The following is a 23,846-nucleotide window of genomic DNA, read 5'->3' as shown; positions in this document are numbered from 1 at the left end:
TGTGAAATAGGTGGGGCGTGAAGTTTCGCGTTTACCTCATTTGCTTTTCGCTCCATCGTACCAATCGGCATAATTGATGTGCGCAGGTTCAAGCGGAGAGTCGTCAAGTTTGGACGAGACTCGACGTTAGAGAAACTCGGCGCCTGTCACGGGAAATGTATTGCCAGGTTAGTTCCCATGTGGTTAGACTTTGACGCTCGCGTGCTATACGTGTAGAAAGCGAGGAAGAGGAGGAAACGAGGGCGCGCGGGGGCGTCAAAACACAGCTCTGGTTGGAATAATTAGTGACTCAACTTCACTGTTCGAACGAGTTTGAATGCCGGACACCGGTGTTCGGCTCTGGAACTCGTTCGAAGAGCGCGCAGAGACAAAGGCTACTAGCTTCGCGTCTACCCACTAACCAGTCCAATCAAAGTTCGGCGTTCTGACGTCCCCACGCCCTTTCATATTCTCCTCTCACTCATTTCCTAGCCGTGTAGCGAGGGTTTAGTTGCATTCTTACTATCGACCAACACATTGTTTCCAAACACGCTCGTGTTTGCCCACGCCGGGTGTGGGCCCTGCGCGTGAGCAGAAACCAGATTTGCCCGTGGCATCTGCGCATGCGCAGTGCCTACAGCAACGCCATCGCAGTGGCGTGACGTCAGATGGTTGAGTTGGTCTATTCTTCGTTTCACCTCAAGTCTAGACGCAGTCGACGCTACGAGCCGATGGGACCAATCAGAGAGGGACAAAAGCGTACTATAATGGTGTTCGCCATGTTTCGGTAGCTGTTCTATTGTCGCTCGACCAATCATAAACAAAAAAGGTCCAATGACTTGCGCTTTTGACGCTGTCTGATTGGTTTCATTAGCTCGTAAGGTCGGTTGCGTCCGGGCGTAAGCTGGAACGAAGTATAGAAGGACACGTGCTTAGTTAATTCCAGTGCAATACGAGTTGCTAGGCATCTGTCGTGCTACAACAGAAAAAAATGGAGTAGAAGAGGAAAACATCGAGGGAGCAGGCCGGAGGAGAAGGGAGCAAAAAAGAGGAAGAAGAGGGGTTCTTGTTCGGCGGTAACCCGACCAGGTGGAAGCACACCCGGCAACGTCCCGAGGGTGCTACTGTCGGGTGAAACATCAGCTTGGCGGTGTGCAACCAAAGCGGCAACATCCGGCATGAACATGGCATTCGGCAGCGATCCGAAGTAGCCGCTGGTGGGAAAGACTATCGACTTCGGCGGTGTCCCGGAGCAGAACGTCCCAGACCAGCCCCAAGGAACATCACGGGAAACGACTTCGGCGGTGTCCCGGAGCAGGGCATCCTAGACCATCAACAAGGAACCACACGCACCAACAACCAAGCGCTGCTGAAAACAAGACAGCACCAAGACCTTCAGCCACACAAGGACGGACTGAAAGTGAGACAATTTCTGACCTGTAGATTTGTGTATAGCTAGAACGTTTCTTATTTTTTTTGTTAATTTTTTTTAATATATATATATCTTGATCAAACCTCACGGTGTAACTGAATTCCTCATTCGGCGGTTTTACCTGAACCTATAACATCACAATTTGGCGAGCCTGCCAGGATACAAACCGCAGAGTGAGGAAAACCAGTTGTACCGGTGAACGGTTCCCAACAAGTTTGAAATGGATTTTGAAAAGATAATGGCTTTGGGAAGCTCCCTCGGACTAACAAAAGAGGAAGCGTTGCATCTTCTGGAGGAGGAAAGAAAGCGTGAGAGAGAGGAGAGAGTGCACGCTAGAGAAGATTCCAAACTCGAACATGAGAGGGAACAACAGAAGGCTGAGAGGGAGAGGGAGGACGCCAGACTGAAAGCGGCACATGAGATCGCTATGATAGAGCTTAAGATCAAGCTCGCGGAAACAGAACGCGCCAGTGGAGCGACAACAGACGGAGGGAGCGAAGGTCAGTCAAGAGGACGAGCGTGCTTGAAGAAATTGATGCCGCCCTTTGACGAGAAACGCGATGACTTAGATGCCTACCTGCATAGATTTGAGAGGATTGCGGTAGGACAAGGATGGGCGAAGGAGGAATGGGCGACGTCCCTTAGTCTTTGCCTGGTGGGTGAAGCTTTAACCGCATTCGGGAGGATGACAGCAGCTGACTCCCTAGACTATGAGAAGGTTAAGATCACCTTGCTCCAACGATTCAGACTAACTGCAGACGGTTTTAGAGAAAAGTTCAGACGAAGCAAGCCGGAGGAGGCAGAAACTGGACGACAATTCTGTACCAGATTGAGTAATTATTTTGATAGGTGGCTCGAAATGGCGCAGACAGAGAAGACGTTCGAGGCAGTGAGGGACAGGGTGATTGCCGAACAGTTCCTTAGTTGCTGTCACCCTAAGCTGGCCATTTTTCTAAAAGAACGTAACGTGAACGCAGCGCAAGAAATGGCAGAGCTAGCTGACCAGTACCTGGAAGCCCAGGGAAAATGCAATCTGGGTGCTATGAAAAATGGGGGTTGTACAACAGTGAGACCAGACGGCGAGAACAGTAAGGGTACTGGACAAACGGGAGGAACCCGAAGACCATCGCCTAGATGCTTTCTGTGCAGTAAGGTTGGTCATAAGGCAACTGACTGCAGAAGCGGATATAGACAAAATCAGGCAGGAGTACGATGCTGGGAGTGCGGCAAAATGGGACACAAAGCTGGGCAGTGCGCCAATCACTCACAGAACAAAGCAGCGTGTGTCCTGGATAAAAGACAGAAGGCATTAAAGAGGGGCAACAAAGAACAGCAGGGAGCGATAACAAATACAAGATTTGAACATGTTGCTGACACTGACTTAGTACACAATATCGACATAATGATGCCGGTGGTCGAAGGGAGGTTACATGATATTAAGATATCAGTGCTGAGGGATAGTGGAACCAACACAGTACTAGTAAGAAAAAGGCTGGTACGAAGTGAGGAGTTCACAGGGACGTCCACTGGGGTTATCCTGGTTGACGGCACCATGAGGGATATGCCTGAAGCGATAATCAACATAGATACACCTTATTACACGGGGGAAGTACGTGCCAAATGCGTAGAAGAACCGCTGTATGACCTCATACTGGGTAACATCCCAGGGGCTAGAAAAGTGGACTGCCCGGATGCAGGGTGGGGCACAAGTACGAAGAAAATACGTCACCAGGGAGATGAAGTGTTTGGCGAAACGCCGTCTAATTCATTGAACAGCGTTACATCACATGCTGGGAACGACCGACTACTGCAAGAAATCGGGGAAAAGGAGGCGTTGAATGCAGAGCAGATTCATAACGAGGTGTCATTTGCAGCAGGAGCAAAAAGAACGGACAAAAGAGAAGAGAAACAATTGCCCCAGCTCAAGGCGCCGGTTATAGAGCTGCTAGAAGTCACAGCTCTTCAAATAACGGGGCAGCAAAAGTCGGATGAGAGTCTGCAGAGGTGTTTTAGAAGTCTGAATAAACGAGTGCGGAAATGGAGATGTGACGTAACAACGGAATACGTCGTGAAGGATGATTTGTTGTTCCGCCGAGTCGAATTCAGCGACGGGGACGTGAGACACCAACTCATTGTACCAACGGTATTTAGAAAGACTCTAATGGAATTGGCTAACGATGGAATAATGTCGGGCCATCAGGGGGTAAAGAGCACGGTCGCTAGGGTAGCGGAAGAATTCTTTTGGCCTGGTATGCAAGGCGACGTGAAACGTTACATACGGTCTTGTGATGTGTGCCAACGCACTATACCAAAAGGCACCGTGAAAAAAGCCCCAATGATGAGTATGCCCATAATTGAAGAACCCTTCCATCGGGTAGCGATAGATATCATTGGACCAATAACCCCGAAGTCCAGCAAGGGAAACCGATATATCTTGACAATGGTTGATGTAGCCACGAGGTACCCGGACGCTGTGGCTTTGAAAACCATTGATACCCCGCAGGTGGCAGAAGCCCTAGTCGAGATGTTCTCCCGGTACGGAGTACCTAAGGAGATTCTGAGTGATCGAGGTACGAACTTCACTTCCAATCTTATGAAAGAGATAGGACGGCTATTATCCTTTCGGCAGTTGTTAACTACGCCATATCACCCAATGTGCAATGGGCTCGTAGAGAGATTTAATGGTACCATCAAGCAAATGATGAAGAGAATGAGCCAAGAACGACCCACGGACTGGGATAGGTATATCCCGGCACTCCTCTTTGCCTATAGAGGAGTACCACAAGCGTCGCTAGGATTCGCACCATTTGAGATGTTGTACGGGCGAAATGTGAGAGGTCCTTTGACCATCCTTAAGGAGCTGTGGTCCAATAAAAGCTTAAACCAGGAGTTAAAAACATCATACGGATACGTGATCGAACTCAAGGACAAACTGAAGAAAACATGTGAAGTGGCGCATGAGATCATGGCAGAGGCGCAAACAAAACAGAAACGGTTCTACGACCGGAAGAGCCAGGCTCGAAGGTTCGAGCCAGGCGACAGAGTGCTCATACTGCTACCCAGTGACCACAACAAACTAACCATGCAGTGGAAGGGACCGTACGAAGTTGCGAGGCGAAAAGGCGATTTAAACTACGAACTGCTGGTTGGCGACAAAAGAAAAACGTTTCACATAAACATGTTACAAAAATATGTAGGTCGCGAAACTAAGAATGAAAGTTGTGGGGTGATGGTGGTCCAGGATGAGGTTGAAGACTTAGGGGAGATCACGACACCCAGTCTAAAAAGGCAGCAGGGTGCGCAGGATGTGGTCATCAATCCTAAATTAAGCCAAAAGCAAAAGAAAGATCTGGCTGACGCGATCGGGGAGTTTCAAGATATATTCTCTGACGTACCGGGCAGAACAAATGCATTGCAATGCAAACTTCGATTGATGACAGAAGAGCCGGTGTTTGTAAGGCAGTATCCGTTGCCTTTTGCCATCCAGGACGAGGTGGAAGAAGAAGTGGAAGAGATGCTAAGATTAGGCATCATCGAACGATGCACGTCCGCCTACAACGCACCCATAATAATGGTAAAAAAGCCTGATGGCTCTAATAGGCTTTGTGTTGACTTTCGGCGATTGAACGCAGTCTTAGTGGCTGACGCTGAACCTATACCGAGGTCGGACGTAGTGTTTGCAAGAGTCGGGCAAAAAAAATATTTTTCTAAATTGGATCTAGCAAAGGGGTATTGGCAGATACCGATGGAAGAATCAGCCAAAGAAAAGACTGCCTTCTCTACAAGAACGGGCCTTTACCAATTCCGGTTTATGCCTTTCGGACTGAAGACGGCTGCTGCAGTGTTTACCAAGTTGATGAGGTCCGTCCTGGAGGGGGTGCCCAATGTACATCATTACATTGACGACATTTTGGTGGCCACTGACTCGTGGGAAGACCACTGCCAAACATTACGGCAAATTTTTGAATGTCTCAAGAGGAATCATCTCACGGTTAAGCCAAACAAATGTGAGGTTGGGTTTGACGCGATAACATTTTTAGGTCACAAGCTTGGTATGGGCCAAATCGCACCGAAGAGGGAAATAATAGAAAAGATTCAACAAGCATCGGCGCCAAAGACAAAAAAACAGGTGCGAGCCTTTCTAGGTCTTACAGGGTATTATAGAGAGTTTATACCCCGTTATGCAGAGATAGCAGCCCCACTTACTAACCTCACAAGGAAGGGACAAAGTAACACAGTAGAATGGTGCTCTGAACATGACACAAGCTTCAAAGAGCTTAAAAGAAGGCTGGCAGAACCACCCATTTTGTTAGCGCCCGATGTGTCTAAGCAATTTGTCCTGCGTACGGATGCATCAGACGAAGCTTTGGGAGCAGTGCTGTTGCAAGAGCACGAGGGCATGCTGCACCCAGTGTTATATGGCAGTAGAAAACTTAGCGCGAGCGAAAAGAACTTTGCGGCTATAGAACGTGAATGCCTCGCACTCGTGTGGGCTATTGGTAAATACGCTATTTACCTGTACGGAAAGGAATTCGTAGTTGAGACGGACCATCAACCGCTAGAATATTTGAATAAGACGAAAGTCAACAACGCGAGGGTAATGAGGTGGAGTTTATCTCTGCAAGAGTTTACATTTAGGATTAAGTATATAAAAGGCAAAGACAATATCGGGGCGGACTACTTGAGCAGAGTTTGATCGACAAAAAGGGGTAGGGTGGAAATTTGTTTTGTAGATATGGTAATATTTATACGCATGATAGAAGTATACCGTGATACAGTAACGGATAGAAGTGCTTTAGCGGCGGCAGTGAGGTGCAGCTGATGTGCTGGTGTACCTGAAATTGTGAACTGGGTGCGGGCCAGATATAAAACGTTCAGGGTGTGAAAGTGATGCGCAAACTGGTGAATCAACACAGGGACGTAAACAAAAAAAAGGGGGATGATGCATCAACGTGGTGTAGAAATTTAGTACGACTAAATTCTGGAGGAGGGGGTAAATGTCGTGCTACAACAGAAAAAAATGGAGTAGAAGAGGAAAACATCGAGGGAGCAGGCCGGAGGAGAAGGGAGCAAAAAAGAGGAAGAAGAGGGGTTCTTGTTCGGCGGTAACCCGACCAGGTGGAAGCACACCCGGCAACGTCCCGAGGGTGCTACTGTCGGGTGAAACATCAGCTTGGCGGTGTGCAACCAAAGCGGCAACATCCGGCATGAACATGGCATTCGGCAGCGATCCGAAGTAGCCGCTGGTGGGAAAGACTATCGACTTCGGCGGTGTCCCGGAGCAGAACATCCCAGACCAGCCCCAAGGAACATCACGGGAAACGACTTCGGCGGTGTCCCGGAGCAGGGCATCCTAGACCATCAACAAGGAACCACACGCACCAACAACCAAGCGCTGCTGAAAACAAGACAGCACCAAGACCTTCAGCCACACAAGGACGGACTGAAAGTGAGACAATTTCTGACCTGTAGATTTGTGTATAGCTAGAACGTTTCTTATTTTTTTTGTTAATTTTTTTTAATATATATATATCTTGATCAAACCTCACGGTGTAACTGAATTCCTCATTCGGCGGTTTTACCTGAACCTATAACATCACAGCATCTCACCTCGTCCACAAGACTACATTCCAAGGACTCCCCAGCTTTTACCGCAGTCTTATGTTTTCTATATCATGAACAACTTTCACCAGCTCGCCTGCGCACTCACTGTTTTTTCGTGGCTTTTTATTGTTTGCACATCTTCCAGATTACATCTTTCAGATAACGGTACATTCAAAGCTCACATTTTAACAGCGTCCAGAGCCTTAGAAATCAATTATTTGCATTAGACCTGGGCCCCTCTGCGCAACTAAGAGTAGTTAGAATCGTGTATCAAGCGATTATATGCCGGGGCAAGTTTGCCCATAAATAGACACAATCTTTTTTTTTACGCCAGAACCGTTGCCATGTATCGTAGCTATAATATATTTTTTATTCCGTCTTCGACAAACGGCGTGCACCTTATTGCTTTGTCAGCGTGTATCCCCCGTGACGTGTCAAGTGAGTTCAAGTTAGAAAACACCCCAACAGTCAAGGTGGCAAATTCAAATTTAACGGTGCATAACGTTTCTATGTTTATTGGGACACACTAACATGGTCGAAAAAAATATAATCATACACGCTGCACTGGAATGCTTACTGCAATATATGTGTTCAGATTACGTGTCTACGCCCCTTGAATACGATTGTTGAAAGAGTTATCAAATGTAAGATGAGCAAAACCATTGCGCTGAACTCATTACTAGGAATTTGTATTTTGTAAATGTCTGCCTTTATTCATATTTGGAATATGCTAGTAATTCATAAGCAAAAGCTTTCCAGATGACCACCCTTTCTTGGAAGAAAGATGAAATGATTACTGTAAAATGGTTATTACAATGTAAGCTAAAATAATTACGATGTAGAGTGATTTTGAATAACGCGTGTTCTAACTAATTTATTAATTTATCGGAGAATGATTATTTGAGGTAAATATTTTCGTGTTTGTAATAATGATTCTCAACGTCTATGTGCACGCCTGACAAAAACGTTTTATGAAAATTACATATTTTATTTTAGGTTCGTGGTAGTTGGAACTTATTTTGTTGATCCTTTTTTTTTCTACACTTTGACATACCTTGTCCCGCCTGAACGAGAAAATGAATAAAGGAACACGGCTGGCATTGTTTTGTATAATTTTTTTTTCTGTTCATTTTTTAGGGTATAAAAATAAAATAAACAAAAACAACAAACAGTTTAGGGTCTAAAATAAAGCACACAGAAAACAACAACAACGATCCATTCACATCTGCAACCAACTTCCTGGTTTTGCTGTGTTATGCTGCCCAGTGAGGCGAGATTTGCATTCGCTCCTTCGAGCCATTTTACTATCCCTCGCTGGTTCGCTCGATTGTTGTCCTGGCTTTACGGCTTTTCTTCCGACCCACTTGCATTTACTGCCGATAAAAAATGCACCGCGCCTTCTTCATGCTTTTAGTGTTCTGCACAACTTTACACCGTTGTGCATGGCAGCGCTTGGCTTAACGCTGAGCATGTACATATTTTCTCGGTTTATGTGCAAGTCTTATTCGCACATCAGTGCTGACTTCATATTAAGATCAGCGCTTCCTCTTATTCATTGTAAACCAGTATGTTGTAACTACTCACTCAACACTTGGAGTTAACAACGCAAAGGATGATTCCGGTGTATAAAATTTTATAAATAACAGTGATTAGTTATAGTTGCCTTCAATACAATTATATTGTGTAATTTTGCACTGTCATGGTAATATATATGGGCTTTGGAGTGTGTCTGTCCTCGAACACTCTTAAGGTTTAGGTCCTTGGTTAATAGCTCTGAATATGTGTATGCGATTGTTTGCTTGAATTTTTGCTGAATATCTAAAATAATTCGGGTGTATTTGTCTGCGAACAATTTCGAAACGTTTGAGGTCGTTTCAGCAGAACTATGACAGTTTCGGAGATTTCATAGAGGACAAATCTTTCGTCTCTTGAATATTTATTCCTCCCAGCTCAAAAAAAGTTCTTCCAGGTTTTTATTTTATATTTTAGGAAATATATTCGTTTAAATAAAATAATAATAAAACAGATCGTCTGCTAACATTTACGGAATTTCAACTTTTTTTTGTATATCTTGTTTTACATGTCTATGCATATTGAATCAAAAGTGCCCTTAGAACTGATTAAATTACAAATAAAAGAAACAAACAACCATTTGCAACTATACATTTGTATCCACTAAAAAAAACAGAATAATGAAAAAAGCCGTACCGACATAAAATAATAAAATAAAAGACGCTTTTACCTTGCTTGGGCTTAAAAGATTTTTTTTTTCTTTTTCTCGAATATTTGTTGCTCTCATAATTTATTCAGCAGCAAAAAGAATCCTCGTTGATTTCATCGTAGGGTCCTCTAAGCCGCCTGAAAAAATGGCTGCAACATTTTTTTCTTTTTAAATCACACGAAAGTATTCAAGGGGAGCTTAAATTCCGACCGTCTGGTTCTTGTTCACTCACTTTACTGTGTACTTCCCATCGTTTCCTCGCTATTTCAACCGAAAATTGCCAAGGGCTTACACAATTCTCTAATCTTTCGTTTTCGCTTGAGCCCGGGGATCAAAAATCACTGATTCTATTCCTGCTGGCTTCAAATTCTAGATTGAAATTGGATAGACCATGTATCCTAAAAATACGTGCAAGTAGTTTAAGTTGCACAATTCAAATCTCAATTTCACTCCAGGTAAAATAAATATTCATTTTGCTGTATTTTTTTTTTCTCCGAAAGATTCATTGCATTCCTGAGGACGATAAACAGAATTGGCTTTGGGGTGCACAGAAAATGCGTATTGGCTTTGCAGGCTAGAATATGTGGCAAGCAAGGATTGTTGAAGTTCTCAGAATCGGTAAATGGCTGTGCTGCCTGTAGCCTAATCCAACCTGTATCTTTAACTTTCCTTGAATCTGGGGACTGGCCAATGACTGAGTCAGAAGATTTCGTGGTCACCTCCACGTATAAGTAGTGTTCCGTGTTTTCGGAGTTTATTTTTGGTCAGATTCAGAGGGTGTTTTTCGGAGTTTATTTTGTGCCGAAAATTTGGAGCTTATCGGAGTTTATTTTAGTTTAATTCTCCAGTTTTCGAAATTCGAAGTTTCGCAGTGTTTCTTAATGAAAATAAATAAATTACATCTAAAAGTAATCGTATGCTAGACCAAAAAAGGCGATTGTATCAAATTATTTTTTTTTTCAGTTGTATTTCGCGTTAGTGCCATTACTACTGGCGAAACTAATTTGTACTACGATAAAAGTTCAACGCAAGTGTTGCTTCGGTAAATGTCTATACCTTAAAATCAATAAACACTGGAGGTAGTCGCTCAGAAGCTTGTATTCATTACATACTATTCCATCCACCTACCGCGCGGCCGGGCGAGGCAGAGTAGTAAAGGATGTAATGGAGAGGTTTCAACTGGTCCCTTGTCCCCACTTTATGCAATCTGTATGATTCATAGCTTTGACTGTTACATAAACACGACCTCTCCTTTCTCTAGAGCGCAAATAGTATGGCCCAAACTGGAAACATAAACAGTGACTTTTGTCGTGACCTGCCCTGACCGAAATTTGAAACATAAGTGTTGTGGCATTTTCCCAGGACCATCTACTCTACGCGCTGATCAAACCATGAATTGTAAAATACTTGCGTGTGTGCGGTTGTGTGTGTGTGTGGGGGGGGGGGGGGGGGGGGGATTGGAAGATTGAAATTCGGAGTTTATCGGATAAATCCGAATAGACCAAAACTTTACCGGCGGCTGTTTTTCGGAGTTTTATCGGATTTATCTGAAAGCACGGAACCCTGTGAATAGGCCAGGGCGCTGTTTAGAAGCCCACGAGGGGTGGGCTTGTAAATATGCCCACACGAGCTTTGCGTCCGTCTGCGCGTGCGCCCTGCCGATAGCAGCGCCACCGCAGTGGCTTGGCGTCAGCGCCGCGCGTTGGTCTGCAAACGTACATTTGGTCTTCTTGCGACGAAGGCAAGGGTGAACGTTTCCAGAAAATAAAATACAAGAAATAAATGACGAGCCCGTAATCATCTTAATTTTCCATCAAGTGCGTAACTAAAATACAATCTGAATACTAACCAAAATTGTGATGTACTAAAGATGTCATAAGAGGCTCTCGACGGAAAAGAGCAAATAAGTTCAAAACACCGAGGCGGGAATCATTTTTAACTAAAAATGTGCGCTGTCACGGGTTAATGTTTTGAAATTTATTTAATGTTTCTAACGGCGAACGCCCGAAGACAGCTTAATGAACAATTTTAATAATAAAGTGATTATCGTAAATCCACGTCTTTTTTTTTTTGCGCAGTTTTGATCTTTAGCAAAAACCAAAACTATAACAAAATAAAATAATTACAAAAATCATAACAGACGCATTACCTCCTATATAGAAATAGCGTGGTGACAAAAGTCCTACATTGTCTACAGTAGGCCACCGCGAGTCTCGAGTCTGACAGCGGTGCTGCGTGAGCCTTCGTGCTCTTCCGGTCTGAATGCGACTACCAGTAGAACGCTGACACAGTGCTCGAGTTGAACCTGTGCCCGTGCTGCCAAGTGACTTCATAAATTGAGCACAGCGGCTTTGGGATCTAGACGTTCATAAACAAGATAACCCATATCGTTCCTCGCCCTTTTGCTTGATGTATGATTCTGAAACATCGTCTGCTTTTGGCACGACCGGCCAGTTGCTGAGACGCCGGGTTCACTGCCGTCATCTGTCGGTTGTTCCGCCAGTCAGAGGGCGCGCGGATAGCAGACTGGCGTCGTAAGTAACAAATCAGTCATCTTTTTCTTTTTTTTTTTTTTTACTTTTTACTCTTGTAAGTTTGTTCTTCTAAATAATAATGCGATGCTTCCACCACCTTCATGAACCTTTGTGGTGAGCACTTACGCGACCTTTGCCAAGCCGATTTACGCGGTCACCATTAAATGCTTTTTCCGTATTCAGGACCGCGCTGTATACTCACAGACATCTTAAGAAACGGAGGGCCTGGCTTATCACGTTCACGCTTCAAACATCCTGATATTTTTTGTGTTCTTATCGGCTTGTGTCGCAATCTTATTGGTTGCGGAGTGATAATAAGTGATGCTCGTTATTTGCCGTGCCCGCACTTGATAAGCCGTCAGCGGGTGTGCCCGAGGCGTGAAAGCGGCTGTCGTACAAACGTGGTTGGCTCATTCTATACTAAAATGGTGACAACCCTTTCCTCGATCATTGCTTCGAACTGCGTCGCATGCGTCTAGGTATCGACCACCCTTTTCTGATTTGTAGCAATCACGGAAAAGTTAATGGGCGAGTTGGACTTCCTTACTACCTTCCGTCACGTCATCTTGCATGAGGACATGCATCTGATAAATCTTTATGGAAACTCTCGCCTTCTTCTTACTCTAGTCGCATCTAACAAAAAATATCAAGTTCTATCGTGTTGAACATGGTTGGCGCTCTATGACGAAATGCCGCGCGTTTTTGTGGCAGCATTCGGGTTTCTTATTTTCAAACGTTCTAGGTATGGCTTTCCCGAAAGAGAGTAGCGTTACCAGACGGTCACCCCCTCTAAACGAAAGCAACGTGAGCGCCACTCCTGCTTGAATTTAGATGTGTCCGCAGTATTATTAAGTAAATCGATAATTCGATAAATGAATAGAAAGCTGGTAGTCTCGGAGCGCCATTCATTACCGAAAAAATTAGGTAGAATATTTGTTCCGTCAATTGAATACTAAAAAGGACCTAATAATTGAGTGAAGAGGTTGCACCGCGGATAATAGTAGCCGAAACATCATAACGGACTTTCTCTGCCTCTGGCGTTTCACGAACAGTTTAGTCTGTAAACTTATAGATGCGCTTTAAGAACGGGTCTTAAACTTTGCGTCCCATAACTAGTTTGAACCAATGAACTTCCTGAAACCGGCAGATACGAAAAAAAAAAATGAAGGGCTGTTGCAGCTTATATTGCCCGCAATACTACATTGTATTTTTTTATAGTGCCATCATTAAAAGATGGGCATTGCCTATCGTCTTCAGAATAGAAAGCCTTACATTAAGCCCATTCCGCGTTGCGTTGGACTAAGCGCAAAAATAAATGAAGCATACAGAACTAGTCCGTCATCGTTATTCTGATAAGTCGTTAGCAGATCGGTGTTTTGCTAACTTATCCTGGATTACCTGGATCTGGGCGCTGTCTTTGTTACAACGTAGGTAGCCAAGTTTCAACCCTAAGCGGAAGCACGGTGGATCAGGTCGAATCCAAGTACATTAAACGACAAAAATCCACTAACCGACTTGTTAACCAACTATCGGAAGTGGTTGTTGGGAGCGGTCGTAACTTCAGTGCTCTAATTCGACATTTCCTCAGAAGACGAATAATATGCGGTCTGTGTTCTAACACGAGGACTCTTCAGTGGAAGCTGCTGCGAGAAATTTCTGCAACAGGATGAAGCAACGTTCATATCGACCCCGCGGATGTTTCGCACGTTCCCCTTCTGCACGGAATTGATACACACGAAACAAAAAAAAACAACGTTCGCTACACTTTTTTCGCTAGCCTAAACTTTCGCACATTTTGTTGGACGTCGGTTAAACATAGGCTGTCTGATGCGCTAATGACTCTTGGCTTTTAGACATGCGCGTAGTCTCGTAGCTTTATAATTCTATAGATCAACGATGGTTATAATGTTAATAATGGTCTTTGGATGTGCTGATTACTTTACCCAATCATCAACACCACATGTGTGTATTAGATGTTGGAGTTATCACTTGAATCATTAATTGTAACATGAAGTCAAAGGGCTTTAGCTTGAGTACGACAACACTATGACAACCGCAATATACAGTGGTTCAATCAAGACTGTATTTGCCGAGGCGTCGCGTTTTGCTTTATTTGAAGTTTGCTGACGTTCCCAAGTTATAAATTGCATTCCTTCTTATCTCCTCGTTCAGAGAAATCAAAAAAAAGTTTAGTTAACTCATACACCCCTTTGTATTTTCCGTATTTTGTCTAACTTCTAGCATATGAAACAACATGCGTTCCAAAGCTAACTTGAAATATTGATTACGACCGTCAGATTGCGGATTTAGTAAATAAGTAATACAATGCCGTTTTTGTACGCTTTAATTGATACTTTTGGCTTTTTTATCCTGACATGCAAACTATAAAAATGTCTGCAGGATGAAAAATAATAATCATATCTAGAGGAGTTTAGTCTTTGGGATTCTACTTCCAAAGTATATGCCGACATAACTGTTGTTGTACGGGACATCGGTGTGACTAGGTGAATTGCCAAACATAAAGCGATTTTACATTATCACGAAATAATAATTTCTTAATGTGAAGTGACTATTTGTAATATATTTTTATTTTTCGGTAAAACCCTGTACACAACATTAGCCCAATAAATAAATTACAAAAATAATCAGCAGAGCGTTTAAAATATAGCAATTGGTTTTATTACGATTTTATTAACTATATAACTTTCTCTTATCTTGCCGTGAAAGGAATACAAAATCTTTCGCGTCACGTGCGCGGGAACCTTACGACTTCAAAGTTCCCCGTAGGGACTGCATTGTGTTCCGGCAGCGGACGAACTCAAAGAAAGGGCTCATTTACTCGCACAAAGGCAATGCGTACAATACTACGGAGCACCTGGTTACACTTGTTGTGGTAATGCGCGGAGTAACTACACCTTCCGGTCGCATGTCGCTGTCAAACGAGTACAAAAGGTTTTTTTCTCGTATCTTTTTCTTTTTTGGCGACTTTAATACAGCAAAAAATTTGAACATGCTACGTGCAGTTGTTACCCGGCTCAACTTGGAGCAATAGAAATCCTTTTTTTTCAGTTGTGTAGTTCCAAGATGCGTACTAAACAAGGAACGTGCAGGCATTTGTAACTCGAGTCGGACCCTTTGTCACTGATGCGTTATGCCCGTAGTGCCATACACCTAACTTTATGAGATTTCCACGAACGAATTGGCTACGTTAGACGAAACGTAATTAGACAAAAAACTTGTGTGTGCTTTATAAATACCGGATTCCTCTGCAGGTCAGGAACTCTGCTCAATGGACACCTTTGCTCGAGCCGTTCTTTAGGCTGTGATGTCTCGTTTTCAGACGTTGTTTTATGGAACGCAGCATTGACTGCGGTTTCCGAGGGCACTACGGCCTTATTTCCTTACATTTGATGCGAGTGACATTCAGCTATTAGATGGGCATTTCTTTGTCCTTACGAAAACATTGTCGTAAAGTGAATTAAGGAGAAAGAAGAAATTGTAACTAGCTCCACCGGATCTTGTTTTGTAAACCGCTCAAGCAGAAAATTGTAGTAATCGACTCTGTTCAAAAATAATCCTTAAGGAGAAACGCGCACGATGTAATTGGCGTTACTAATTAAGAAACAGGCGTAGTTTTAGTGAATGTGCATATTACTGCTGGCCCTAGACTCTGCAATCTTTCGGTACCTCAGAACAACTCCACATAGTTTGTTTCAACTTGACGGTTAAAAACTCCAGAAGACATTAAATATCATTCTTTGTAGTGGCAGTACGTTGTGTACAATACGTTTATTAAGATTTAAGGGTGAGGCGTGTCAGCTGCATCTATAGAAACACGCATGTTATTTAAAAACAAAACAAATAGAATGCTGTGTATTGAGCTTTCATCCTTCAGACGTTTTAGTGATGTAAACGAATACCATAATTTGACATCAAACTTCTCAACCTTGATGTTTTCTTCACCAGAAACACAAGGAAAGAACACAAGTTAGAGCACCTTCAGAAGCCTACCTTAGACTATTGTTCAACCTTGATGTTTTCTTCACCAGAAACACACGGAAAGAACACAAGTTAGAGCACCTTCAGAAGCCTACCTTAGACTAAATACTGAATGAACAATTTTTATTGTTCATTCAGTATTTTTTCACAAAGAAGTCTTGGCTTTTGTTATTCCGCTGGTAAGAGTCTGGATATGCCTTTTATTATGTATGTATTTTTTTTTAATTTTCATGATATGAAGAAGTTGCATCTGAGGCAAAGTTCCTGACCTTTCATCAACTTACAAAAATGATCGTTAGTGAGCAGTAATAATTTTGATGATACTCCTCTTTCAATACTTTTTGTTTATTTTTTCCTTTCATGAAAGTTCTGGCTAGCCGTCGCGTAGCTGTGAACTCCGAAGTTGTGTACAACACCGTTATAGCTTCTGGTCAAGCGACAAATTTCGTTTTGATGAAAACTATAACTTCCTTACTGCATCGCTTATTATTTCTGCAGCAAGTTTACCATTCGGCTGGAAAGGAACCTGTCACCCTGATCGTTTTATTTGTTGCCTAGGGCAATTATTATCTAGCTTAACACAAATAACACGCAACAAATTTTGACCTGTCTAGAAATGCGTGTCGCGCGACTTGGTGTAGGATTAAGCCAAAATGGTGTTTGATATCGGTGTCACATTACAATTTCTGTGTGTTTTCTTAGCGTCAATACTCAGTTTTAAATTTCTGCACGTTGTTCCGCAGTTTCTTTTAAAGGGGAATAATCTGATGTGACAATACATCACGGAGAGAATTGACCGTCGCAAATCCTCGTCGAGAAAATAATTTATTTAGTGAGTTAATTAAACATATTTATAGGCACAAATTTACATATATTAACAATACATTAAGAATGCATAAAGCAGGTTGCCAATAAGCGCTCAGAATTTCACTCTAGCTTTAAAGATGAACCTGTCATCGGTTTGAAATGCGATTTATATTTAGTTCATGATCAAAAACAGCGCCAAACTCAAGTACACAGAGGAAAGCAATACACAGAGGACAAGGCGCTGGCTATCAACCTTCTTATTTTAAAAAAAACGCGGGTATGGGGTCTTCTTTTTCGTTCACTGTGGTGTCGCTTCTTTTTCTTTCACTGTGGGTCGCTACTATTTCCTTTCTTTCGAAGGAGAAGTTATCTAAGGTCCAAAAAGTCCATTTCACTGTTCCTGAGGTTCACTGATGGTTGGCTCACGCACGTTGTTTTCTTTTTGCTATAAGGTAGGCATCAATAAGTTCCCTAGACAACTGAGTTTGGTGTTTGCACAAAATATTTGTGCCTCTGAAACGTGGTTCAGAGTCGCAGTCCCGACAATGTATTGCTGAATGGGAGCATGCTCCGCCTTTTTAACGAACTGTGATGTTTGCGAAGTTTGATGTTCAAAACTCCCCGTTTGACCGACTTATGAGTGTCCGCAGGGGATTGGGATTTTATAGACTGTCCCCTCTTTGCAAGGAACGAACTTCATGCCGTGCTTAATGTGGAATTCGTTGTTGTCTGTCTGACTGCTCATGTTTACCCATTTTAGCAATGCGTTGTCGGGACTGCGGCTGCGAACATCGGTTCAGGGACACAGATAGTTTGTACAGACACCACACTCAGTTGCCTAGGGAGCTGACTGAGTCCTACCGCATAGCAAACAAGAAACTAAGGTGCGTGAGCTGACCATCAGTGGACCTCAGGGACAGTGAGATGGCCTTTGTGGGCCTCGCATAGCTTCTCCTTCGAAGAAAACGAAGAAGAAGCGACCCAACAGTGAAAGAAAAAAAAGCGACAGCAGAGTGAAAGAAAAAGGAAGACCTCATACCCGCGTGTCTTCAAAAAGGATAAAGGTGAGCGTCGGCGCCTTGTCCTGTATGTATTTGTCTCCTTTGTGTCCTTGTGTTTAGCTCTATTTTTCATCATGAACGTTCACGAACTAGCACAACTCTCCATTCTTGTAAGGTGAATTTAGTGAACGACACCGGGTTATTTTTGTTCTGTATTTGTTTTCTACATGTCTTTGTCGGACACCTCAGTCGCGTAGAATATGCCCCTGAGACAAGGCAAGGGTCAGTTAAATTGAAGCACGAACAGTAGTCGAAACGTTTGACGTGGCCATGGCCGTTCTAGTTAGATAAAACGAACGCTTACTACTACTAGAGTTCATACCACCCACGCTAATATTGGCGATAATAAATCCGACGCGAAATGACCACGCAAACTAACGTAAAAAATGCACTAAGGTAGACCGATACAATAAGAACTTGCATTGTAAACACAAGGTTTTTTAACGCTCCACATTTAAATCATCGTAATAAGCAGCCCTACTGGATTTACACTTTTAGACTGCCATTCAGGTGTGCTTGCTTGAGGCAAAATGTTGCGAATGTATCCAACAACTAAAACGTACCTTCGAATTCTTTTTTTTTTAAGTTCGGTGACAAAAGACAATAGCGCGAATGCTCAAAAGGAGGTCTAGCAGCCTGGCAGCCAATAAACTGGGCTTTTAATTGCCAGTGTTTCATTCCGATTGAAGTTTTTATCTATGTCTCTAAACCGTGATATGCTTATGAGCCACTTTAGAACCTTCGGAGTGACAAAGAGACGATTGGCCTTATGTTGACGGTTATAACGAATACAGGTGCGCACACTTGGATTTTTGACGCGTTTTGAGATATCACATTTTGACGTGTGTTTGAGAGAAAGTCTCTTCGCGAGTTGCGCCATATCACACCGTTAATGTGATGGGAGTTTAACGGTAAAAGGCAAAAAAATACATTAGTTTAAGGACACAAAATGTCGCTATAGAACAGGGGTGGCCAGGCTGACCCGACTCAAGAGCCGCAAATAAAACCACGAAACGTTCGAGAGCAGCGAAGAAAAAAAAAGGGGGGGGGGGGCAAATTTTTGTTTAGAGCAAAAAACAAACTTCGGAGTACTCTCAATCTATCTGAGTCAAAAGCACTCCCAACTGTACGTAAGGTAGCAGTAGCAAAAAACTACCAAACCACAACCTGTCTTTCGCTTTAAAACGCGTTTCATTTGTCTTCTTGGGGAAGTGCTCATGTGACCGGGGTGGAGGCGGGGGAGTGTGTGTGTGTGTGTGGGGGGGGGGGGGGGGGCGGGTACGGTAGGGGGCCGCGAGCCGCACTTTAACACGCGAAGAGCCGCATGTGGGTGGCGAGCCGCAGCTTGGCCACCCCTGGTATAGCACGTCATAAAGCAAGTAGAATTTTTTCTATGAGGCACATATATAAAGCTCAGCTTTTTTATATATTGCAAATATATATTAGGCTGTCAGGAACGATTGGTCGTTGTGCGTGGTAGTAAGTTGCTACAAAGACCTGGTAAACAAAAGTAGCAAATTTGTGCACCACCGGCAGCTTGATTGCTCGCGCTCACGAATAAAAAACGGGTCACGTGTCGTTAAACGCGTGTTCATAATGGACAATGAACTTGTTTGTCACAGCTTGTTTTTATTAAACAAATAGCGCGATGAGTCTCTGGAATGTTTCGGTGTACCTTGATATTGTGTGGCGCTTTCGAAACAAACATGTTAATGTACAACTTATGAACTGGCATATATTAGTGAAATAAATATTTATAAATAGACATAATTAGCAAGCTGCCTCCAAGCAAAAAACAATATTGATTGTAAAGTTTGTTTCACTTCGTTGGAGGCTTCAAAGTCACCATAATCACATTCTTAATGTTTCATAAAAGTTTTCCTACAAACAAATTTCGAAAGAAAATCTAGAATGTAGCTTGGGCTCTAGACCCACCTAATGACCGCGAAAAATACCCGATAATTGAGATAATGTGCCATGCAATGTGTGCGTGAGTATTTGACGGTCCCTGAATGTTGAGCGCTACGTGTTTATCCTGCACCCAAGATACAAATTACTCTTTGTATTGTTTGATTTCTCTCAACAAAAGCTTCGCTTGTTTCAGCAGACTTTTCAGTACCATATCGGTTGTTTGTTTGGGCACTATAATGATGAATATTATACAAATTGTTCATAGCATTCGGTCCAATGCTATGCTAGATAATTGAATGATGTTCGCGCTTTTCACCTAGTATGCTCACTTTGTAGAGCACTTTTTCTTAGATCTTCAATTTTAATTTACCATCAATAAATTTGTGTGTAATCCAGTTCGACCATTGAAAATAAAACGCAGTGTGAGTTTCGGAAGAGAAATGTGGCGATAAATTGAAGGAGACAAATAGACGAGAGCCCGCGGATTAGTCCAAAAGACGAGCCCTGGTTGGAGTGATTATTGGGTTGACCTAATTAACGCTAGCTTCCTTTATCTCCCCTGACCTTGTGGAACGCATGAAAGCGCGGACGGCCGGCGTCCTGCGTCCGGCTGTCGGATTACAAAAGAGTTTGATGAGTGCAGCGGAGTCAAAGGCAGCTTCAGGTCAACCCACTAATCACTCCAACCAGAGCTCGTCTTTCTGACTAATTCGCGGGCTGTCGTCTCTTCCTGTCTCTTAGTTTCTCGGCGCATAACAACCCTCGACGCATTGCCTGCTTTTCTTTTGCACATACATTTGACTACACCCCCCCCCTCCCCCCCCCCCCCCTAATTTTTGTAAGACATTACGTCGGAACTGATTTCATGCATAAAATAACAGCTGCCAAAATTAGACTTCGTGCGCACCGTTAATGCATAAAGTAGGAGCGCGACAAAAGTTTAATGCTGCTCTTTGGCATAAATTTTAGTTTCCGTTTTCTGAATAGCTATTCTAAATTCAGAAATAATTAACAGCATACCTGAAAGAGTAAAACTTTGGTATTCCGGAAATGTTTTAGCTTGGGTAGCTAAAAAAGTCACCTTTAACCATTAAGGACAACCCAGTTGTAGCGCATATTTTTGTTCTTCGTTGCATCTTGGCGCCTCAAATTTTAGAATATATAGAGATATATATATATATAAACATACCTTTCTTTTTACTCTACTGCAAGGTGGTGCCCACAGCTTTTGTCTAACCGGTGTTTGGCAGAAGTATTAAGGTACAGCACTATTATATTCTAAGTCGGTACTTCTAATTTATCTGTAGTACTGGTGTTTGGCAGGAGCATGAAGGCCCAGCAATGATAAAAACTGATTCAGTACCTCTACTTTACCTGGAGTGTTTATCACGTTGAAATCACCGAAACTCCGTTTTTCGAGTACTACCGGGTGATTTCGAAAAAATTAAATCGCTTTTCGGCTTACGCAAATCAACTACGCATAGCAGAAATCTGAAACTCGGAGAATGTAACGCTAGCGGTGGCGATAGAGCGCGTAAGTTATAGAATATTATATGGCGTGGATCAAAAGGCACAATAGAAAAATAATATTTATCCATGCGCCGACGTCCAGCTAAGCCTAATATCGACAAAACAACAGCTGACATTTTTTGAGCTGTAGCTTGTAGTTAAAAAAATGCTTGTCAGCAAAATCAAAATAAAAAATTAAAGACGGTTACAGCTCCCTCAAATGCCAAAGTAGAGCGGAGCTCTTGAAGAGGAGGAGGGGAGGGTATGGAGAGGGGGATATGCCCCTACTCCTCCTCCTCTCCCCCTTTACTCCTCTCCCTCTCCTTCTCCTACTCCTCCTCCCCTTCTCCTTCCTCTACCCCTCCTCCCTCCTCCTTCTTCCTCCTCCTCCTTTTCTCATTGTCCTAACCTCCTCCTCCTCTAATTCTCCCCTCCCTCCTCTCTCGTATCGTCACTCGTGACCCTCGTGACCTTAGTGACCCTCGTGACGTCACTCGTGAAGGCCTCATGACGGTCGTGACCTTTGTCGTGACGTTCACGACCAAACTTCATGACGTCACTTGTGACGTCACGCGTGGTGCATTATGGTACGTTTCTCATGATGGCGTCACAACATTCGCGACGTCACTCGTTACCATAGTGACCCGCGTGATGTCACACGTGACGTCACGTGTGACGTCAATATGGGAAACGTCCCATAATGCACCGCGCGGTTATGCCGACGGCGACGGGGACGCCGCCGCTTAATTTGGAAACGGGCGCCTTAAAGGGGTACTCCGCCGTTTTCTTCATAGTCCCCGATTTGCCTAAAAGCTTGCTAAAAACACCAACAAACATCGTTGAACTAGTAACCCAAATATTTAGACAAAATAACTTTTTTTCGTGAAGTTACAGAATTTACAATTTTGGTCCTCATCGTGTTTTCCAAAGTGAAAAGCTCTACTGGCAACATTGAAAAAGTGACGTCATGAGTGTGCAGGGGTTCACTCTTTGGGCTGTAGACTTTGTTCCCAACTGATTACAAGCAGTTTTATGGTGTCAAAGGAATGCTTTCGAAAGTCGGTCCAGCTCCCGCGCAGCAGCAGGATACAAATGCTCGGCATAGTTCATTTTAGACTGCCCGCTCGAACCGCAAGCCGGCACATTCGTGACGTCACGGCAATGAAAAGCGCGGGTATATTCGAATCTTCGTTTTGGCGTCATTTTCATTTGCCGATTTCACAATAACTATTCTGAATTTCTCGATACAAAATGACATATCAGAAAGAGTAAAGGACGGCGATTTCAAAAATATAGTTAGTTGGGGTTGCCCAAAAAGTCGCCGGAGTTCCCCTTTGAAGCTGCGCTCTTAGAAGGAAAATTATATCCTCACCATTCCGGCCAACCGTCTTCTCCTGGCACAAATGTCACATCCGTCCACAATGTCATTTTTCGTTTTGACAAACTAAGCGTAGGTGAACGTCAGATCCTAAAGAAATTTCGTAATTCTCTTGTTTCCTTTTCTGTTTTTGTTTTTATCCAGCTAACATCTCGTTCTGAACTTTTCGTGCTCAGTCACCACCCCTAGCGTCACATTTTCACGGCGTTCTAGCTTTCTGCGATCTGTAGTTTTTTTTATGCGGGCCGAAAAACTCGGTTCCCATGCTTTGCTAACACCCGGTACTTTATTGAATACATTTACTTGGTCGCACACTGTTGCTCTTGATTTCATTCTCATTACTATTTTTATGGTTTTAATCTTCTTATTGTACCCTGCATGCAAAGTATATAAAGGTCCTTTCGCCTTCTTTTTGCAATTAAACGAACGATTGTCTGTTTGTTCGCGGCAATTAATAATTCTCAGCGCCACTGTTCTCGAGAGTACTAATACCACAAAAACTCTACGACGCATCGAGAATATCCTTAATCGTGGAGGATGTGGAACGCACTTGCTGAGCCAACACCACCTCGAAGACAAGGCTTGCGCATGACGTCATCATCAGTGAATCCCCAACCCGACCCAAGCGGCAAACACGCTTCAGCTCGACGAGAGAAGCCGCAAACTTGCTGACGCGTCCGCCTCGTCGTCAACGCGTGCTGGTGTCGTTCACGCGAGCTAGTCGACGCTGCCTGCATCCACCTGGAGCCCTAAACTCGTCAAAGAAAAAGTTGGAGCCGAAAGTTCGCGGAGCGCGCCGATTGGATGTCGGCGACAAAAGAGCGAAGTCATTGTCGCGATTGTCCAATCGGTGCGCTCCGTCAACTTCGGCCCCAACTTGGTGCTTGACGAGTTTAGTCCACTAGGAATGACGTTTGTGTGTGTGTGTGGGGGGGGGGGGATGGGGGGGGAGAGGGCACACGTTTTGTCTTCTAGGTGGTTGTAATCCAAACGTACACGCTCGTGTACGTTTGGATTACAAGAAGCGCTTCGATCGTCTCTTCTACATTCACGATTATGTATGCAGATTGCTGGCGTTCCCTTTAATCGTGCGCCAAGGACAGCCTTATACGGTTGCTCGTTGCTTATGGTCGGCAAGGCGTGGCGAGGTTGTCCTCCGTCACCAACTCGGAAAATATTCTTATACTTAATAGTGACTTCAGCCTACATGTGCTCCTTTGGGGCAGCTGAATATTCCCGTGATTGAAATACCTGTTATAGTTGTCACTTTTATTGACACTCTATTTTGTATTTTACTCGCGCTTGATGTGTCACAAGTTTGCACCCCAAGTGGCTCTTTTATGTACCAAAATATCACGTTACGTAAGAAACTGGAACCTTTACAGAAATGATTAAGATTGGACGGAATGCG

At 43.5% G+C, this 23,846-nt stretch overlaps 1 protein-coding gene across 1 annotated transcript in view; it reads left to right on the top strand.

Annotated features, from left to right (window-relative positions):
• Nucleotides 1-2,270: 2,270 nt before the first annotated feature.
• Nucleotides 2,271-23,846, top strand: part of LOC120838549 — a 162,005-nt gene continuing 140,429 nt past the window's right edge. Inside the window, exon 1 of the mRNA XM_040208531.1 lies at nucleotides 2,271-4,904. Within this exon, the coding sequence (XP_040064465.1) occupies nucleotides 2,271-4,904 (2,634 nt within the window). The remainder of the gene's footprint in view (nucleotides 4,905-23,846) is intronic.

This window comes from Ixodes scapularis, unplaced genomic scaffold (genome assembly GCF_016920785.2).
Source record: "Ixodes scapularis isolate PalLabHiFi unplaced genomic scaffold, ASM1692078v2 PGA_scaffold7__128_contigs__length_106722199, whole genome shotgun sequence".
Classification (NCBI taxonomy): domain Eukaryota; kingdom Metazoa; phylum Arthropoda; class Arachnida; order Ixodida; family Ixodidae; genus Ixodes; species Ixodes scapularis.
The sequence above is the reverse complement of the archived record's forward strand: the minus strand, read 5'-3'. Positions and strand labels throughout refer to the sequence as shown.